The sequence below is a fragment of the Danio aesculapii genome, chromosome 16 (assembly GCF_903798145.1).
Source record: "Danio aesculapii chromosome 16, fDanAes4.1, whole genome shotgun sequence".
Taxonomy (NCBI): domain Eukaryota; kingdom Metazoa; phylum Chordata; class Actinopteri; order Cypriniformes; family Danionidae; genus Danio; species Danio aesculapii.
In genome coordinates this window covers 47,294,594-47,316,857 of record NC_079450.1, presented here as the reverse complement: position 1 = coordinate 47,316,857, position 22,264 = coordinate 47,294,594, and the positions used below count along the sequence as shown (strand labels likewise).

The following is a 22,264-nucleotide window of genomic DNA, read 5'->3' as shown; positions in this document are numbered from 1 at the left end:
ATTAATCGATTAGGAATCGTCTGAATGGTGAATCATAAATTGGATAATGCGGGACCAGCTATCCAAGCAATCGTAAGCACGTGATCCTCTTGAAATTAGTTTATAAATAAACTTCACAGAGAGAGAGAGAGAGAGAGAGAGAGAGAGAGAGAGAGAGAGAGAGAGAGAGAGAGAGAGAGAGAGAGAGAGAGAGAGAGAGAGAGAGAGAGAGAGAGAAAGAAAGAAAGAAAGAAAGAAAGAAAGAAAGAAAGAAAGAAAGAAAGAAAGAAAGAAAGAACTTACTGTTTCGGAGAACCACATTCACAGATGTTGAATACAATATAAAATTGCTTTCCTCAGTTACTGAATTCACAGTGACTTCAAATGCTGTTGGGAAAATTAATATAGAAAAATAATAATCAGTTCTGCATCAGCCACAGTTTTTTTCCACTTAATCTATTATATTAAATATACTTCAGTTTTTTTGTACTTGTTTCATTGGTGTTTACTTGTATAAATATAAATCACAAACCATAGTCAGTGTTTGAATGATAACAAGCATAATCATATCTGTCAGTTTTGTTGATTTGCATCTCAATGGTTTTCTTCTCCGTGAAACAACCTCCTGGTGAGATGGAGACCATTAGGCTTTTATAATGGCATTAAATAAAAATCCCTTCTATGTTTAACAGTTGTCAGAGTGATGTATAATTGCTAACTTATGTTTGTTTGGTTGGTAAAAAGATAATTGAGCACCTACGTTCTGCACATTGGCACACGTCATCTGAGCACAGGACGGAAACCATCTTGCTCCTCTTGGGGGCGCTGTACAACACTGAACATCTCCTGTCTGTGGACAGCATGGCAAGGATAAATCAGAAAAACCTTTGTGTACCACAAAAAATTGTGTACCATTTTAAAGAAAAGTATGCTAGTGTGAAGTACTCCAGTGTACAACTGTAAATATCAATAGAATATATACCTCCCTGTACAACATAACCTTCTTAAGTTGCACTTTATATTGGTATATAATTTTGAATACAATATGGGAAATTAACAACTCATTAACAAGTAATATTGTTATGGTACATCTCACTTGAAATGAAGAAACAGCTTGCCTGGTTCATAGTAATCATAAAACAAAGCAGGCGCAGGTTGAACTAAACCAATGGGCACACTTTGCTTAGCCCCAAATGCAATACAGGCTTCACCTCCATCTATCTGAGGGGTGACAGAGACAGGTTTAACAAAGTCTATCCAGCATGCAAAGATATGATTGTATGCCTTTTTTGTGCTCATGTCACCTCATTGAAATACAACAGCACTCTTCCACGTGTGATCTCATAGTGAGAAATATATCTGTCCACCAGGTCTTTCAGCTGTTGCAGAGGAAATCAGGGAAAAGGAGAAACAACAGAGGAAGTTAAAACAAAACGGACAAAAGAATAAAAAATATTATACACTTAAATTATATTTATTATACCAGCATATACAAACATAACATAAGCACATGGTTCAGTTTTGTCATCTGCTGCCTGGTGATAAAAATGAATAACTGTATTTTTATTATAACTTAAAACTAGCTTGTCAAAATTGTCATCTAAGACAACTGTTGTGTAGTATGTGTGTACAGGCGTCATGAAAGTAGAAAATTTGTAATTTTTTCTAATGTCGGGGACATTTTTAAAAAAAGTCATCTAACTTCAAGACAGATTGACTGTTTTGAGGATGTTTTTGGTACCTTTCTGCACTTTGAGTGTCTGGGGACCATTTCTGTCTTTTGAGGATGAGGAAGCTTACAGATTTCACTTAGATTATCTTAGTAATTTGTGTTTCGGAGATGAATGGATTTTTATCTTTAAGTGAAAAGACCGTAAGTCTTGGACACAAAAGCAATCCATTAACTTTATTAGTGCAAACTGTTTTTACTTTTCTTTATTGTAACTGATTAACATCAAAAATAGGCTTTAAAATGTATTACAGATGCATCATATTTTATTAAAAATACTCTATTTATTAAAACATTAGGTAACACTTTATTTTGATGGTCCATTTGAGTATTAGTAGACTACTTAGTATGTTTATTCTGCTCCTTCAGCAGTCATTTAACTGATTATAAGAAACTTGCAAGTACATGTCAATTTACACTAACTCTAACCCCAACAATAACCCCAACCTAACAGTCTACTTATAACTAGGGCTAGACAGAATCTGCGGACGTTTTTTGTTATTTCCGCTGAGAATTTTGAAAAAAATCTGCGGATTTCTGCTGAATTATTTTGGGAGTATCATAACTAAAACCTTAATTTGTGAAATAAAAAAATAATATCTTTTTAACTTGTATTTAATGTTTAAAATGCAAATCCAATTAGATTCACTTTATTTGGAAAAACAAAGCAAGTCTCTCATTTAATATCTCTACTGAAAGACAGAAAATATTACTTTACAAACTGCATTGTACACAAATCAGATGAACATTTTCATATTAGTCAATAATATTACTGAAATTACCTTAAAAACTGAATAAATATAGATTTACACACATTTACTCAAGTAAATAAACAGATTTAATGATGGGCTAAAAATCTGCGGAATATCTGCATGTGCAGATTCCGTGTGGGCCTACTATAACTTAATGAGAATTAGCTGGCATGTAGACACAGTGTAACTTAAATTCAACGGACCATCAAAATAAATTGTGACCAAACATTTATGCATTAAATCCATAACCCTTTAATGTTTGAGCTCCAAAACAGGATGGGTTGTGATTGAATTATAGCATTGTTAAAGTTGTGGACTCTTCATTTATACGATGGCTGAATAGACGCCTCAAGTTAAGAAAACATTCAAATAGAAAAAACATTAACAAACTGAGAAACATCATGCTGCAAATAGCATAACAGAAATGTTTCAGGGATCCTAAAAAGTGACAAATCTGTTTGCTTCCTCTTTAGTTATTTATAAAATGACATTTCATTGAACATTAATTTAGCAATTCCTCAAATTATTATTACAAAAGTATACAAACAACAAGGAACCACGCAATCAAGACATTAAAATAAACAATAAATTCACATTACACACAGCTGACTCTAAAGCAGCCAGGTTTGTGACTTTTTGGGGTCCCACGACACATTTCCATTGTGGTCTGCACTATTTGCAGTAACACTTTATTTTGATGGTCTGCTCAATATCTGTTGATATGCTCCTTCAACAGACATTTAACTGACTATAAAAAACTTTTATTCTCTTTTACCCAAGAGTCTACTTATAATCTAATGAGAATTAGTTAACATGTAGATGCAATGTGACTTAAATTCAAGAAACAAACCTTCAAAATAAAGTGTGGCCCTATTTGCAGAACATTTCTGTATTTGCAAGTGTTATATAACATTTGGAAGAACTTTAAAAGGGTTTATAAGAATTAACACGTACATGTGTTGTCAATGTGATGAAGATGTTTACTCGATTTGTTTTTCTACATCTATTTTTTTTCTTAACGTTGCACATTTGAGCTCTCAATATATTTATTGTTATAGTAACTGTCCTTGGTGTAAACAAGCTTTTAATGTCAAACGTGATTGGCTAAGGTTATGGCTGACCTTTTCCAGATCTGTATTGATTGCCTCAAAACCACTAAGTAGAGTAATATCAGCAATGGCCATTCCAGACAGCTTCCTCCCCTGTGTGTGACTGTGAGGTGAGACAAATGATGTTAATAACCTCCATCAGACTGTGATTTAAATGATGTTTATCAATGGTGTTTCTTTTACCTGACACACACTGTATAGACCACATCATCTTGCATGTTATTTGAAGTGTCTCTTCTTTGTCTGCTGCGAGCATCAAACCACTCGATGGCTGACCGAGGGAGATCTTCCTCCTCCTTTCTCTCTTCGGCCTGCCCATAGTCTTCATAGTAATTATAATCTTCTTGTACTACAGCTAAAATCAGATTTTTGCACCCCAAACCCCCCCAAAAAAGAACAAGAAAAAAAAGGCAGAACTGTTGTACAGTTGCAAATATTAACAAAGTGATTAACATAAAAAGTGTGCCTGGACTTACATGTGTATTCCACTTTTCCTACTACAGTCACATTTATTGACAAATCAGCACAGTTGGTGTCTTCCTTGAGAGTATAATAAGCCTTTGCCACCTGCAGTAACAGAATAATCCTCATGAAATTCATTTTATTGAGCTATATAAATATATACATGTAGTACAGTTTTGTTGTTTTGGGGTCAGTCACATTTTTTTATGTCTTTAAAAGAAGTCCCTCTTATGTTTATTTAAGTCCCACTAACCTATAACAGTGTAAACATATTTTCTTGTTATGTTTTAACTGATGCAATGTTTGGTACTGAGTTCAAGGGGTGTGCACTATGGCGATATATATCCTATAGCTCAGTGGTTCTCAAACTGTGGTACGCGGGAATCACTGAATAATAAAAGAATAAACTTGTAAGAGGCTAAATTATTATATACGTTTGTTTACATGACAAAACATGTATTTTTGACTCAAGAAGGTCCATACTGACTCCAAAGGCAGATACTGGTAAGATCAGGGCCTGGTATGTGGACTTTGGGGGTTTTACGATGTGGTCACATGTTGATTGGTCAGTTTGAATGTCTTAACATTTGGGCTTTAGTCACATGGTCAAGAAAGATACAAAATAGGTGGTAAAACGCTGCTCTGTCTCTTTTCTTTTCCTGGCCTGTCTTTCCTAGTCTGCTTTCCTCCTCTGCTTCTCTCCTCCTCTGAATCTTCTTTGACTCTACTGCAATCAGGCTAACTTCTGGGCCTGCTCTCTTTGTCCCTCTCTCCCTCCCCCTGTGTCTCTCCTTCTACCTCTGGTAACTTTAATTTTACATTTAAGCTGGGTACAATTTATATCATATGTTTTATCATTTCATATTTGATCATTTTATACAGTTATTTTGTAATTAATTCAGTTGTAACCATAGAGATTTATTGTCATTAAATCATTTCATTATCAAGTATTTGTGAATTACTTTTGATTTAACATCAACACTTAACTGTTCCATATTGCAATACAATACAATCACATAATATCAACGCTCTCCCACATTTATAGCTATTATTACTGATATAAGATTGCAGAAGAATGGTTTGACTAGAATGTACAGTTTTTTACCATCAATACTGATAACCTTTTAGTCATTCGGCAGAACTACAGTTCGAACCGCTGTGGTTTTAAAACCCAATCCTACAAACTGAACCCACTTTTAACCCTTTGACTCATATGATAACACTGACACTTATGTGATCAGACAGCATTGGCTGTTCCCTGAAGCGTACAATTACACCAGTGTGCTTAGAATGTTTTCTTTAGTGCATCGAGTCATTAGATAGAGAAGCACTTTGGCAGACCAGTCTTGTTGTGTTGGCATTTCAGTTACTACAAACTCATGAACTTCCCCACGCTGCATCATTGGTAAAATAATTATTATGTGTTAAAATGTGTGCTCCTAGTTGTGTAAAATAATATGTGTTTTCAATATATAAAGTTATTTGATTTGTGTGGCTTTCGCTTTAGTTTGTTACCAGTTTAGACTTATTAATTTGGATGTGATTTAAATGGCGCAAGACACGAAACATAGACTCAAGCAACTTTGCCATGCTTGAAGTTTAGAGGTAGAATATAATTAAAGTTAGTCTCCATGTGCACAGACAGAGGGACCGCGGACTGTACCCAAGTCTGTTTGAAAACAGTGGTGGGTGCGAGGTTAATGCGAACTTCACGATTCACTTGTGATCTCATTCGCACCAAATCACGGAAATACAGCACTTATGAATTGGTCAAGCAGTGTATCTATGCATTTAATCACTTGCTGTTCTGACACACATAGGCATACCTTAAATGATGAGCAGCAGATCTAATTTCTAATTTCTCACTTCTGCAGATATATGTGCCCTCCAGAAACTTGCGTTCTGTGAATGAACGTCGCCTCGTTGTTCCATCCCAAAGAGGGAAGAAATCACGTTCCCGAACTCTCACATTCAATCTGCCCAGTTGGTGGAATGAACTCCCTAACTACATCAGAACAGCAGAGTCCCTTGCTGTCTTCAAGAAACGACTAAAAACGCAACTGTTTAGTCTCCACTTTCCTTCCTAATCTGCAACTGCCTCTCTGGCTATACCACTAACTGTGCCCTCTCTCTCTCTCTCTCTCTCTCTCTCTCTCTCTCTCTCTCAAAAAAAAAAAAAAAATTTACTAATGCTTTGCTTCGTAGACTTTACACACCTGAAACTTGTCTATAGCACTTGTTCACTGCTGCTCTTATAGTTGTGTGAATTGCTTCCTTGTCCTCATTTGTAAGTCGCTTTGGATAAAAGCGTCTGCTAAATGACTAAATGTAAATGTAAATGTAATTTAAATATGTAATTTCAAATGATATATTTGAAATACAAGTTAATATTTAGATTTCAAAGATATACAAAAATGTCATATGTACATGCAACTTATATATATATATATGTATGACATACAGCCTATATTTATTAAGCAACATTTACAGGTTTTGATGAACAAGTTACTATAGATTAATACTTTAAAAGTACAGCAGTTTTATTTGTTATTTTAAGAACAGTGTCATTTTTAATTAACTTTTCATTTAAACTGTGGAGCTATTTATAATGTTTAAAGTGGCTGACAATAATACATGTTGTTAATAATAGGAATTCATCTGCCTTGTTTTTGAACTGTGCTGTAGCTGCTTAATTAGGCCTACTACGTTACTGTATTTGAATACTGGTCATTATGGTGGTACTTGGAGAGACGCTATAGCTGAAATTATTAAAAAGTCTATAATTTCATAATAACAATCATATAATTTCATAACATGCTTGATCTCTTATTTTGTGCTTTCACAAAACACATTATTTACTGTAATACTTTTTTTTTAGTATTTGGCAGAATCCTTAATTAAAGAATGGTGAGAAGGTTGCAAGGTTGATAGTATATTGTTTGCATTTTGCAAATTATTTAACAATATTTTGTTTTGGGCCTGTAATCATTATTTTTTAAAGGGTTTTATATTTCATTAATATTTATTTTATATTAATCAATTATTTCCCCCAAATAAAGAGTGAAAACTATTCACATAAGGATAAGCAAGTTATATATATATATATATATATATATATATATATATATATATATATATATATATATATATATATATATATATATATATATATATATATATATATATATATATATATATTTTATTTAATGTTTCCCAGCTCTACTGACCCCCCCCCCCCCCCACATACACACACACACATAAATATTAATATAAACCCATTACCTTCATTTTAGCTCTTCCTTTTCCAGATAGTTTGACATTTATTTCCTTACCCACTAGTCTCTAGAAAGACAAAGGTGATACCGTGATAAACAGAACAAAAACGAACAAGTGCATCATGGTATCATGGATCATCAATACTGTGAGCCATTAAAAATTACCTGTCCATTTTCTGGTAAAAAAAAAAATTAAAAATTACAACTTAAAATCAGTGGCAAATAATTTCCAACATTCTTTAAAATGTCATCTTTTGGGTTTAACAGAGGAAAGAAACTGAAACTGGTGTAGAACAAGTGTAGGGTGAGTAAATACAGAAAATTCATTTTTGGAAGAACTATACCTTTCAGATAAAGCCAATTCATAAACAGCTTTGTTGAAAAGAACATGTGAACTTACAGTGACACCTGGAGGATGAAAGATCTAAAAGACCTCTTGAATTTTCTAATATAAAGAACCATATGTATGTATGCATTGCAAATGTTCCCACAAGTATAGCAACACCAGTAAATTTTGACCTCATGGGACATTTTTTGCTCATAAATCACTCAGAATGAAGTATTTTGACTGTCTTATTGTTTTCTGTGAGAGTTGGGATTGGAGTACGGGTAAAGAATATACTGTATAAAAATCATTAGGTCTAAGGGAAGAGACCATGAAGATAGTTTTACAAGTGTGTTTGTGTGTGTGTTTGTAAGTTGTTAAGGGACTCAAATAAGACAAGAATTCCAACAATTTCAAATCTTTTCAGGACTTTTTTAGGGATAGTTTATAGCTCATATTACATTCTTTCTGTAATATGTATATATTCTTTCTTTTACAATTTATATAAACAGCAACAAACACTCAAATGAATATTTTTTTTCGCTTGTTCAAACTAATTATTTAAAATGAGCTAAAACAACAAAATTCTTGCAATTTCCTTGGGGCCACTTAATTTTTTTTATGTTCAATCCACATAAATTTATTAAAATGTAAAGTTAACTTAATCAATTTGTCTTGGGACAACATGAATGAATTGTGTGGAACCCTGAATATTTTACAGTGAAGGCTGTTCTTGTGGGGTTCACAAACATTAAAGCAGCAATTACTAATGTGACCGTATTAGTCAGTTTTCAATTCAGACCACTTACTTTTAATTCTGCTTCCACTTTATTTTCACTCTTATCCAAATTCATCTTCTCCATCTCAGACCTCCCGGTAACTGTGAACTGTGCATTGATTGTGGTGATGGGGGTTTCTGGTAAACTCAATGCATACTCTGAGAGAGCTTCCAAAGCTACGATAGTGTCCTGAAGTGTTATTGGATTGTTTAGTGTTGACATTTCATATTTCCTTTGCAAAATTGGATTTAGAGTAAATAAAACATCATTGATTCTCACCTGTGTTGATTTGAAACCTCCTTCATAGTTCTCTTGAGAAGACAAGAAGCAGACTGCAGACTGTGCTGTTTTTAAGTCATTGTGTGCCAGTGCAGTCAGGAGAGCATATGCGGTGGTCTCTACTTTTAATGCCACTCTAGGCGGCACACGGTTAGATTTCCCTTCATTTACCAGTCGCATATCATCATCATCTTGCCACACAAGACAGTCTCCCTCTAATCAGATTGATAAATGTAAATGAATGAATGAATGAACAATGACAAATAGATATAAATATTTAAATCTCCAACACTTCCAAAATGTCAGTGTGATGGTATACCTGTTTTTCCGAGACTTTGGAGTTTCTTCCAGGCTGACAGTGCTTGAGTTCGTTCAGTGAGGCAGGTGGACAAACAGTATGCTGTAATGGCTAATGCATAAGGTCTTTTAAGATCATCAACTCGTTTTAGCAGGAAGTTGGTGGCACGAACGATGCTTTGCCTCTAATAACCAATAAAAGACAGTTTGAAACAAAATAATAATAATAATTGGATTTTGAGAGTTTTGCATCTATATATCTATATATATCTATATATATCTATATATATCTATATATATATATATATATATATATATATATATATATATATATATATATATATATATATATATATATATATATACATAGATGCAAAACTCTCAAAATCCATCAGACCTCTTTACTTGTAAATGAGCATTTTCTATCAGGCTCCTATAATTAGGCTCAGAAGTTTCATTTTATATGTAATGATTAGGTTATAAGCTAGTAAATAAAATACCCCTTTTTTAAAAATGTCACTTCAGAAAATTCTTTAGTTTTTAAGAAGGTAGATTTTCTACCTCTAACCCAGGGGTGGGCAAACTCGGTCCTGGAGGGCCGGTGTCGTGCACAGTTTAGCTCCAACTCTAATCAAACACATCTGCTTATAGATTTCTAGTGATCTTGAAGACACTGATTAGCATGTTCAGGTGTGTTTGATTAGTGTTGGAGCTAAACTGTTCAGGACACTGGCCCTCCAGGACCGAGTTTGCCCACCCCTGCTCTAACCTATTGGGACAGGACAGTGTACTTAGTTGAAAATCACTAAAGATGCAATTAGAAATTATTTTACTGAACATAAACTCATACGCAAACCACCTACAATAAAAAAATATATAAATCTGTCAAGTAAGTGTCGATTCTTTGCACTGTGATAATCCAGAGAAAAAGCAGAAGAAAAATGAATAAACGAATATGGTCAAGTAAGTGCATTAAACATTAAAACTGACATTAATTAAATCTTAATAATTGTGATTTCTGATATTTGGGATTTAGATTTAATGCAAGCAGAGCAATGTAAACATTGCAAACATTGTAAGCTAAGCTTGGTAGATTCAAATAATGTAGTGTAAAAACATTGTGAAACATCAATATTTGTGCATTGTCCATTAATATAAAAAGCTTATCGTATAGGCTATATTGTATAGACGTATAGGTATTATGAAGTAATACAAATAATGTAGTTTTACACGTTATATTTTATATTTTATCTTTTATTTTGTATTTTATCTTTTAAAAAATAGCTTAAATTAGTAAATAAAACACAAGGTGCCCACTGGGCAAAAAGGGGATGCCTCTCAGACAATTTTAGATGCTGTCATTCATTCATGCTCACCTCACTGATCTCTTGTTTATCCTCATAGCATCCATGTGGGATAAAAGAACGGTTAAAGGGCACCTAGGTTAGCTCTTTTTTTCAGATTTAATATAAGTGTTTTGCGTCTCCAGAATGTGTCTGTAAAGTTTCAGCTCAAATCACCCATCAGATTTTTCATTATACTTTTTGCAAGATTCTATTTTATACATTTTTGCACTAGGGGGCTGTTTTGTCGTACAGCACCTTTAAGGCTAGTCCTCCCCGCCCACCGTTTCTACGTGCCTTTCTGCGTGCCTTAATCTCCTCCCTCGGCTGCGTCAGACAACAGACAGACTTAAAGGAAGCAGATCTCATGTAGCGTTTGTGAGAAATACTACAGTAAGAACCAACGAGTATTTGTTGTGCAGTTGCATCCATGAGTCACACACAATGTCGTTACAAAGTTTATGACACACACGCACGCACGCACGCACACACACACACACACACACAGACAGACAGAGCGCGCGTTTAGCTTTGCACTCTTTTTGCAGGCAAATGTGACAGGATACAGGCTAACCTCCACTGCTGTATGGATATCTGTTATGGAAATGTACAAAATAAACCTGATATAACGTCCACAAACCGGGATTGAAGCGTCTTCCTTTATAATTGTTCTGACACGTGGCTGTGTTGATGAAGTAAAGCTGAAGTAAATCGCTGTAATTCATTACACACATGCTCTGTTTTAAAAGATTTTAAACATGTGAAACTCACTCTTGATCACATTTGATGATGATTGATGATCCTAGCGAACTGAACAGACCTTTTATTCCCGGTTGCTTCTCGCATGTCTGGTCTTGTTGATATGATTATACACGTGACTATCGGGACATGTTAATACGCGCTGCTGTCAATCAATTTGGTAGGTGGGGGGACCACACTCCTAAGTCAAGTTGCAGTTGGTCGGAAAACCGCTCTAATTGGTCCACCGTTTTTTATGTTGCTAAATTGAAAAAAAAGCACTGGGTGTGTTTATATCACCCCAATATGACGGTCTATACACTACATCTACACATATGTCTGTCCAAACAGCTTGAAAAGTAGATTTTTCACCATAGGTGCCCTTTAATGTATAGTAAATTGGACTCATTCGAAGTAGCGTCGCTGCGCAAAAAAAAAGAGTTATGAATCCACACTTAGGACAATGCATTGTGTTTTCTTTTACCCATAATGCACAGAGTTCTAAGGTAAGAGACGTTTTCATTTGCCATTTACTGACAGTCAGACAGGCTTATCCAGTTGATCAAACTCCGTCTTGTAAAAAACGAAATCGAAAGTGGAATAAAACTGTCTCCTCATTAAAGCAGGCGTATCAGCGCGCTGCTACATTAAAAACATACGATTCAATTTACGCCTTCTGATTGGTTTTCAGGGTATGTCACTTTTGCTGTCAAAGGCAAGTGGCGTTTAGCTGCTTTTGCCAACAAACTGTTATTTCTAAATGCGCTGACGCTGGGATTTGGATGATTACAAGCAAATCTATTTGTGTCAAATCTACATAATGTCATTATCGGGTAATTCTGCACCTATGGGCACTTTTAAGTCCTTTGATCATACATCCAAAAATATAATTTTGTTCAAATTCCTTTTTCTTTGTCAAACTTATAATAAAACTTACTTTTAAAAAAATACTAGCTTTCTATTATATTTTTTATTATTCAACCTCCTTTTAGGTGTCAAAATCACTGTTTTCGCCTTGTCGCACACCCAGCGTTTTAAACTTCAACAATGAAAATAACATTTTAAAATATTATTTATCTGGTAACTATTAATGTATTTTAATTAAGCACTAGGGAAACATGTTAAATATTTTATAGTTAATAATGTGAGACTATTATCAATATACATTTTTATACAGAATAGCTGTCGCACAGTATCAGCAACCCTGAAAGGTCACTTCAAAAAGTTTGTGTGAAAGATTTTGGTGGTTTGAAAATTATGAAAATTAAAAGTAACATCTGAGCACATGTTCAAGATGGAGGAAATTTAAATTATCAACAACACATGAAGAAAAATCAAGCTAAATATTGCTTGATAGGGAAATACATTTATTCTATGTCATTTCCAAATATGCTGTACCTTCAAAGGTGTTTTTTTAAAAAAAAACATGATTAAGGTAAATAAGTGTATTTTGTATACATGAAATGCTAGTATCCTTTTAAAGCTAATCAGTGAAGCTATCTTAAATTTTTTCACAATAAACTGTAGAAATGTCATTTTCACAACCGCCATCATACAGCATGTGGTGGAAATGATATTTATGGTTTTAAAACACACTGAATATGGATTGCAAAAGTACAGGGGTTAGACAATGACACTGAACCACTGCCCAATTTAGTGTTGGAGGTTTCATGGCTAAATTTGAGCAGCTGGTGGCCAGTCTTCATTGATTTTATATACCACCAGTAAGAGCAGAGTGTGAAGGTTTAATTAGCAGATTAACTACACAGTTTTGCTTAAAATATTGCAATGCACACAACATTATGTCATATATTGACATATCAGAGTTCCAAAGAGGATAAATTGTTGGTGTGCGTCTTGCTGGCACATCTGTGACTAAGACAGCAAGTCTTTGTAATGCATCAAGAGCCGCAGGATCCAGAGTAATGTCAGCATACCACCAAGAAGAAAAAACACATCCAACAGAAGTAACTATTGATGCAAGAGAAAGCTCTCTGAAAGGGATGTCAGGTTGCTAACACTGACTGTATCCAAAAAACATAACCACAGCAGCCCAACTCACAGCAGAATTGAATATAAAAACTGTTCATCAGGACCTCCACAGGGTCAATATACATGGCTGACTGCTATAGCCAAACCTTTGCTCACTCGTGCCAATGCTAAATACCTGTTTCAATGGTGCCAGCAGCAAAAATCTTGGGCTGTGGACAGTGTGAAAGATGTATTGTTCTCTGATGAGTCCACCTTTACTGTCTTTCCCACATCCGGGAGAGTTACGGTGTGGAGAAGCCCCAAAGAAGCGTCCTGCCCAGAGCATTGATGCCCAGAGTGAAGCATGGGGGAATCAGTAAAGGTTTGGGCTGCAATATCATACCATTCCCTAAACCCAATACTGGTGCTAGATGGAGCATTACTGCCAAAGACTACCAAAGCGTTATTAAGTACTATATGTACCCAGTGGTTCAAACATTGCATCCTGAGGGCAGTGGCATGTATCAAGATAATAATTCACAAATACACACAGCAAGACTGGTGACAGAGTGGTTTGATGAACATGAAAATGAAGCTGATCATCTCCCATGGCCTGCACAGTCACCAGTACTAAATATTATTGATCAATTTGGGGAAATGAGTCAGGAAATGTTTTCCTCCAGCAGCATCACATGGTGACCTAAACACTATTCTGCTAGAAGGATGGCTCAAAATCCTTCTGGCCACTGTGCAGGACCTGTATCTGTCATTACCGAGATGAATTGATGGTATATTGTCTACAAAAGGAGGTTTTACACCATACTAATGAATTATTCATTCGTTCGTTTTCTTTTCGTCTTAGTCCATTTATTTATCTGGGGTCGCCACAGCAGAATAAACCGCCAGCTTATCCAGCATAGAATTTTATTCAAGATTTTTAACCAAATAATACTACATTTTAGAGTGTGACAGGTGTACAATTCAGCATTTGGTCCTAATGGGCTAATTTATTTAATTGACAATTGTATAATTATTGTATATATTGTGGAAAGATTGGTTAAACTACATACAAAAATGATCTTGGACAATGTTTGACTGCCATAATTTATTTCATTTTGAAATTAAAGCTGTATATTGAGATGTGGTGGAAATGACATTTGTTCAGTTCATGATGGAAACAATGTTAAATATGAACAATTTCTCTTCATTTCTAAGTTTGTCCTCTTACAGACCTTAAAACTAGACAAATTGTTTAAACTTATGGACTATGTTATATTACTTTTGAAAAAGTTCTTTTTACTCAACTTCACAAGGCTAAAAGTGCCCGTAGTTGAAGAATTGCCCTTGGCAGAAGTGGCGTTTAGCGGTTTTTGCATCTGCACACATATATATATATATATATATATATATATATATATATATATATATATATATATATATATATATATATATATATATATATATATATATATATATATATATATATATATAAAGCATTTTCTGTTTAATGGAGAAAATATTTTTTTCAACACGTTTCTAAACATAATAGTTTTAATAACTCATTTCTAATAACTGATTTATTTTATCTTTGCCAAGATTTTTTTCCATGAAATCATTACCTTGCATTTGAGTAGACCTTCTTGATATGTATTACAGTAACTCCATAGTAGACTTTTTTTTTCTGACACATACTTTGAGCCATTTTGTTTCATTAATTTAACAATAAACATCTGCAAAGTTTGTCAGCTAGAAAGTTTCCAAGACTTTTTGTCCTGATTTTGACATTTTTTGTAAAATATTAATGCAAATACATTTTTTCCTCCATGTATTGTTTGTGGCTCTGTGAATTAATCTGTGTTTAAGTCTACACACACTTTTTGAAGCTGGTATAAATAATTTTATCACTGGTTCTTACCACAGCAGTTTCTTCTTGGTCCAAGAAAGGCACGGAACGACAGAGAGCTATCGTGATGAAAGCTGTTAAAGAAGCATCTTGCTCAACTCCTCCAATTCCCCCCTACAACAGAAATACTGAATATCAGCACAATGTAATGCAATTCATGTTTATACTATTTTGACATGTTTGTTTGAACTCTTTGGTCAGCTGGCATGCAGACCTGCATTTCTCTGTGATAGACTGGATGAGCATCAGTGAAGGATCCATCTGATCTCTGTGTCTTAATTAAATATGTGACTGCTTGACGGATGTCCTCCTGTGAAATCATCCTTTCTGTTGTTCCATGTTGTTGACGAGTCTCTATTTGTCGTTCAGCCACAAGAGACAATACTTTCACCACTAGTGCAGTCAACCTGTGAAAAGTTGAAAACCATATAATCATTTACATATTTTGAGATTTAAAATATATAAAAAAATATTGGGCAAAGAATAAAAGGATAGCTGAAAGAGCTCAAATGAGCTGCAAGTTAAGAAAACACATGAAAATAGAAAAGACACTAACAAACTGATTGACAATTAATGAATTCATTTGACACATGCATGCAGATTCTCAAAGCGCATCCAAATACAGAAACCCACTACAAACAGTGCAGACCACCAAAATAAATAAAGAAAGAAATGTGTCAGGGGACCCCAAAGAGTCAGAACCCATCAAAAATCCACATCAAATTTACCAGGTGCTTGTCGGAGTTTGTATCCAAGCTCCATAGGATCCATCAGTCTTTTTAAATGTTAAAATTCGTTCATAAGCTGTGAGAATAAAAAGTGAGAATTAAACTTTTAGAGCAGTATGACACAATCTAATTGAGTTAATGCATGTAATCATTCATCTATTTTATTTATTTATTTGTTTGTAAATGCAAACAAGGCTGTGAGGGACTATTTTTGTGAAAAAATACGCTTCCGGGTACATTTTGTTGTACATTTAAGATGACGAATCCACAAGAGGGCACTGTCATACATCTAAAATACCTTACTTATGGTATGTTTTGTTTTATAGTACATTTCAGATATATGTCCTGTTTGTACACATCCATGAGAATGCAGGTTTGACATACAGATCAACCATCAAACCACTGACCTAATATTAAACCTATAGATTACCTTTACATCCTTTGAGGAACTGTACTTCACTGGACTCAAATATAAAAGCTTTCCATCACAAGGTCAACACCATACAAAGTGAGCTACTGGGCAAACTGCCTACGCCAGAAAAGTTGTACATATGGAGATAAAAATGTGAGGCAAATGTATTCAATTACAATTTACAAATCATAGACACTGTTAAGTAGTTTTGTTGGATTTATTTGGTTTTGTGCAAAGAACTGCAGTAAACAATCCTTTACTCAGTGATGGTATGTCCCTGTGAATATCATTAGTGTAAAAAGGAACAAACGTTAGTGGTGTAGTGTTCAATTTACCTACAAATTGCAGTCAAAAATGTATTTCTCAAAAATGTAGGGAGTAGGTTTCAGTGAACCTGTGTTGCAACTCTTATCTTAATTACAAACCCATTTTCATTCATTTATTCACTTTCTTTTTCGGCTTAGTCCCTTTATTAATCTGGTGTCGCCACAGCAGAATGAACCGCCAACCTATCCAGCACATGTTTTACGCAGCGGATGCCCTTCCAGCTAGAACATATCTCTGGGAAACATCCATACACACTCATTCACACACATACACTACGAACAATTTAGCCTACCCAATTCACCTGTACCACATGTCTTTGGACTGTGGGGGAAAACGGAGCAACCAGAGGAAACCCACGCAAATGCAGGAAGAACATGCAAACTCCACAGAGAAACGCCAGCCGGGGCTCGAACCAGCAACCTTCTTGCTGTGAGACGACAGCACTACCTATTGCGATACTGTGTTGCCAAACTTATTTTATTTCTGTAATAGTTTCTAATATTGGTCAAAAATGTGTACTGTAAAAACCAATAAGTTAAGGTAACTCAAACCATTTGAGGAAACCAATTGCAACAAACCACTTAAGTTCAAAAACTAATCCTTATGACTACAGTGAACTAAATCCATTTGAGTACACAAAACAATTTGAGAACAGTAAAACTAAATAAATGAAGAGAACTCAAACTAACTGAGTACTGAAAATCTCAATAGGTTAAGGCAGTTCAAATTGTTTGAGGAAATCAATTGCTACAAACTACTCGAGTTCAAAAACTAATCTATATGAGTACTGCGAACTTAATCCATTTAAGTTGAAGTAATGAGTAAATTAAGTGATTAAGTAAGTGTTGATTGAGCATTAATGATTTCCCAGAGATGGGTTGCAGCTGGAAGGGCATGCGCTGCATAAAACATGTGCTGGATAAGTTAGCGGTTCTTTCCGCTGTGGTGACCCCGGATTAATAAAGGGACTAAGCTGAAAAGAATGAGCATTAATGATGAACACCTGCTGTTAACACCTGCTGTGTGTTATGGTAAGCGTATTAAAAAGATTATATGTTCTACATATGATTATGGCATCATCCAGTGGTTCAATGATTGATGTTAGTCGTGACTTCATATTATAAATATTGCAGTGGTTCTGCTTTTCACTTTACTGTCGGCTGTTTTACAAAAGATAACCCAGCAGAGCTTTGAAACGCATTGAACATCTGAACCACCTTAAACACGTCTTGCTGCAGTGCATGCTGGGAGCCATGGATGAGTATTGAATGATTCTCCCAGCAAGCACTGCAGCATGAAATGTGAGACTCATACTCTGATTCTTGATGTCTGTGTCTTTTAATTAGTTCAGATGTGAAGAAAACATTCATGTATGTTTGTTATGAAGCCCTTATTAAAGTATAGTTAAATCAATCATCTACTTTTTTCAGTACTTCACAGCCAATACCATCATCAACTTGATTAGAAATTAATTTAATATGGCAACTTTAATTGTGATTCTGCAATTTGGCTATTTAATGTCATAACATTCTTCCTCCTTTCCCTTACCACAACATATAATCATTAATTACATTATAATATATTAAATGTTATATATTATTAAACATTCAAAGAGAAACTAACATGAGAAATGAAGTCAAAGAGCACTAGTAAAGCAACCACTGTTCTCGTCAATGGTGACGTCTAACAAGATTACTTTCAGTGAATCTTGTAACAGGCTTTTGTAGACGTCTGACAGAAACAAAGTCAAGTACATTAGTTATAAGATAAGCTGTTGATACTGTTTCTTGAGTTGTTTAATGATGTTCTGCTGAGATTTAAATAGAAGAGATTGAATGTGTTTTATTTCTTTTAAAGCTACGGTCACACTTGACTTTTCTTCCCATAGACTTCCATTCATACGCACGTGAATGCGTCAGACCGGAAACGCGGGGTCATGCGTCAAGTTTCGCAAGTTGGTGCGGTGCAAAGTTCAAGCTTGGTGAACTCTGACCTGCGAAATCGCATCACTTGACTGCGTGAGACCAATCAAGGATCAAAACATGACCTCTCTGGACAGAAAATTTAAAATATGGAGCAATCGCTCGCTTTTTTAAACGTCTGATCATCTTGTTTAATCCCGCCCCTTTTCGCAGTGCCGTACGACAGAATTTCGCACACACAAAGCCCAGTGTGACCGTAGCTTCAGGCTGTGACTGAAGTTAGCTGTAGTTTTGCAATTCTCTTCAGTAATTCTGCTTGTTAACAGCAGGTGTTCATCATTAATGCTCAATCAACACTTACTTAATCACTTAACTCATTAACTTCAACACGGAGTTCAAAACTCTTTTCAAATGATTAGAATTAACTTCCAGTAAATTTTGAGTTAACTATACACTCACTTCACTTGATAAATTTGACTGTTAGATTTTATAGTGTGTGGACTGTGAAAAAAATACAGATATACTAAACCTTGCTCAATGAAATCCAGTGCTTTGTCTCTGGATCCTGCTTCTAGTTCCAGCCAGCGCTGACTTTTGTCCAGGTAACGGATTGACAAGGCAGTGGGAGACATAAAGATCATAGTCTGCTCTCCACAGCCTTTAGGTTCTCGGATCAGATTTTCTACTTTGGATGATGAAAGTAATGGAACCGCAGTGGACTGGGCAAATATTTCCTCTGCACGGACAAAATTTGAGCTCAATTAGTTTTTTTAATTGAGTATAAATTAGACTTTGAAAATTGAAAGTACCACAACACATTGTTGTTCTGGACCTTCTAGTTTGACAAATAGATTAACATCCGTTTCAGGAACAGTGTTGTTTGGGAAAAATCCATCGATAGATAAGCGGCGATCACTTCTACCTGATGAAGCAAAGTTCAGATTTTACACATGGTGAAGTTACAATGTTAAAAACTTTGTCAGAGCTTTTACAAGATACACTTTTTTTTCATTAGCTAATATATTTTTATAAAACCCAAGTGTCTGTGATGAGAATTGAAATGACGTAAACAATGATTCAAGAACATTACCATCCAGATTAATCAAATAAGTCAGCTCTTCTCTCATTTCCACTCCCTCGTTCTGAGACATAAAGAAAAAGAAGAATAAGTGATATTATAGTAACTGAAATGACACCATTACAACTTCAACAACAACAAAGTATATGGAAAAAGTTGTGTATATCTCCATACTACTTCCTCTTACCTTGACCAAGAGTATCTTTTGAATAGCATCCACTTCAATTTTTTCTTCAATATCATAAATTGCAATAGTGATAGGGATTTCGCCTGTTACCATGGGGACAGCAGGGAAAGTAACAGTTTGAGAAGATGCTGGTTTCAGACTGAATCTGACAGAAGATGATGACGTTGATGACCCGGGTGAACAAAGACCATCCACTTGTCGCATGCGCACAACAAGCTGAAAAAATTATTTAGAAGATTGTATTGGTAATCAATAATCTACTAATGTGCTACAAGCCATTTTTATAGTAGAGTTATAAATTAATTATATTATATATAATATATATATATATATATATAGTACACTGCAAAACAGTTAACTTTATGAAATGAAATGAGTGTTGTCAACTCAAAATTTACTGAAAGTTAATTCTATTTATTTGAAAAGAGTTTTGAACTCTGTTGAAGGTAATGAGTTAATTAAATACCTCATTACTTCAACTTAAATTAGGTAAGTTCACAATACTCATAGATTAGTTTTTTTAATCAAATGGCTTGTTGCAATAGGTTTCCTCAAATGATTTGAGTTGCCTTAACTTATAGGGTTTTACAGTACTCAGTTGGTTCGATTTCTCTTCATTTATCGTTTTTACTGTGCTCAATTGCTTCATTTACTCAAATGGATTAGGTTCACAGTACTTATTAGGATTAGTTTTTGAATTTAAATGGTTTGTTGCAATCAGTTTCTTGTCCATACACACAGACATATAAACTTTAAGTGAACAGTTCTTTAAAAAAATAAAAAATAATTTTTCATAGTGCAGGACTATTTTTTTTTACAAAAAATATAATTGTGATTATATATTTCATGTTACATTTTATTTTGGTGTGAACTTTGTTGCGTATTTACACTGTACAGGTTCTTCATGGAGTTAATTGGCCACTCAGAGTTTAAATAAATTAACGAATTATTGATGGCAAACAAAAAAAGAAACAAATAAATAAATATCTTAAACGAACCTCCATTTCCATTTTGCCATAATTAAAGATCACTGCAACAATAGACAGTTGCTCATAACGTTTGACTGAATAGGGAAGCCTCAGAGAAATAAACACTGGCTTAAATGCAGTGAGGTCAACAGGCTCTGCCACACAGAAACCTGTAGGTGAAAAAAAATCTAAAGTTTAGCTAAATTGTGGACTAAAATTCATTTTGAAAGCAGAGAGAGGAAAAAATTACCATGAGATGGAGATAAGCTGAGAGCTTGGATCTCCCATGTTGTGATAGAATGGGGTAAATGGATTTTGTGCCTGAAAGAATATTTAATAAAGACATTTTATGATGCAATTCCACATTTTCTCTTAGATTCTCACATCTTAAGCACTTAAGTATTGCAATAGTTAATACCTTTATTGTGAAAGCAGTTAAATAACAGTTTTTTCATATTTTGTGATTCATTGGTGTTTTCTATTTAATTATGCTTATGAACTGCATTAGGGTACAGGTTGATCTCTACTCAGATTTTCATGTAAATAAGTTTAGTACTAGGTGGTGGTGTTGAACTCAATTTTTTTTTCTGGTCAGTGGGGTCACCCTCCGCATACAGCAAGTTAGTAAAATATAGATGGAAGCATCACAGAAAAGTGCATACATTTATGACCTGTTTACATTAAAGTGTTGGTCAGTTTGTCTGCTTCAAAATTCCATTTTACACTATAGCAATAAAATTGATGTGCGACAAACCAACTTTTCTATTTAGTTAAAACTGATGTTGACAAAGTTTTCCTTGCACAATATCACAATGTATAAAACAAAATTGCAATAATATTGATATCTTATCATGGGGACTCATATTTCTTAATTAATATTGTCCCCATAATGAAATTCAAAAGTGTAAATAAACAGAAACACCTGTGAATCATAAACTAAGCAAGTATTGATTAATAGAACATGTAACAATGTACAATTACGAAAAGTTACTTTACTCACCTAACCTTTCCTTTCACATCAATCTGTTTAAACTCAAAGCTTGGAGGGAAATAATGACGAATGTTTTGTATTTCAAAGTCAAAAAATTCCTCGACATCATTAGAAATAACAGCTGTGAAAATTAAATTATGTAAATTAAAATGTATTTACAGATTTCCTTTAAATTCATAGTGACAACAATAATACAAAAAGAAAGAAAAAAATCTTTGTTTATGACATTTTTTGTACAGATGCTACAGATAACAGGCATCTGTGCACAATTGGCCGTGTATTTCACCATTGTTTTGGCACTCACACATGTCTGAGTCACCAATTGTGTGTTTTTAAGAGCCAAAAGCATTGTATGTTATGTAAACAAATGATAAAAACAAATCCAATATTTCAGAGTTAGTTGAAAATTGTGTTGTGTGTATGATGTTATACTCACTTCTACCATGTCCTTTCCTCAGGTCTTCTCTCCTCTTTTTGTCTCTCAGCTTTGTTGCAAACTCACAGCACTCTCTGAAGGCATCCATACAGTCTTTGCTTTCGGTTTTGCTCACTCTTTTTGCTCGTTCCTCGCAAGTGAACTTCATAGGAATCAGGGTGAATCCATGGCGACAGCATTTCTGTAATTCTGCTTTCTTAAACGCAGCCTCTGCAGGTCAAAAGAAATAAGCAGAAGTTTACAACAAGTGAAGCAAAACCAAATAAAGTATCTG

At 34.5% G+C, this 22,264-nt stretch overlaps 1 protein-coding gene across 1 annotated transcript in view; it reads right to left on the bottom strand.

Moving 5' to 3' along the window:
• c4b (complement 4B (Chido blood group)) overlaps window positions 1-22,264 on the bottom strand; it is a 36,943-nt gene that overhangs the window by 1,204 nt on the left and 13,475 nt on the right. Inside the window, exons 17-39 of the mRNA XM_056474965.1 lie at window positions 21,991-22,200; window positions 21,564-21,675; window positions 20,814-20,884; window positions 20,594-20,733; window positions 19,596-19,811; window positions 19,421-19,472; window positions 19,163-19,252; window positions 18,860-19,066; window positions 15,670-15,745; window positions 15,156-15,348; window positions 14,954-15,055; window positions 9,009-9,171; window positions 8,690-8,904; window positions 8,441-8,599; window positions 7,314-7,373; window positions 4,046-4,136; window positions 3,753-3,924; window positions 3,582-3,672; window positions 1,284-1,358; window positions 1,098-1,200; window positions 740-829; window positions 512-604; window positions 283-366 (exon numbers count right to left, since the gene is read on the bottom strand). Coding sequence (XP_056330940.1) covers window positions 283-366; window positions 512-604; window positions 740-829; window positions 1,098-1,200; window positions 1,284-1,358; window positions 3,582-3,672; window positions 3,753-3,924; window positions 4,046-4,136; window positions 7,314-7,373; window positions 8,441-8,599; window positions 8,690-8,904; window positions 9,009-9,171; window positions 14,954-15,055; window positions 15,156-15,348; window positions 15,670-15,745; window positions 18,860-19,066; window positions 19,163-19,252; window positions 19,421-19,472; window positions 19,596-19,811; window positions 20,594-20,733; window positions 20,814-20,884; window positions 21,564-21,675; window positions 21,991-22,200 — 2,865 coding nt within the window. The remainder of the gene's footprint in view (window positions 1-282; window positions 367-511; window positions 605-739; window positions 830-1,097; window positions 1,201-1,283; window positions 1,359-3,581; window positions 3,673-3,752; window positions 3,925-4,045; window positions 4,137-7,313; window positions 7,374-8,440; window positions 8,600-8,689; window positions 8,905-9,008; window positions 9,172-14,953; window positions 15,056-15,155; window positions 15,349-15,669; window positions 15,746-18,859; window positions 19,067-19,162; window positions 19,253-19,420; window positions 19,473-19,595; window positions 19,812-20,593; window positions 20,734-20,813; window positions 20,885-21,563; window positions 21,676-21,990; window positions 22,201-22,264) is intronic.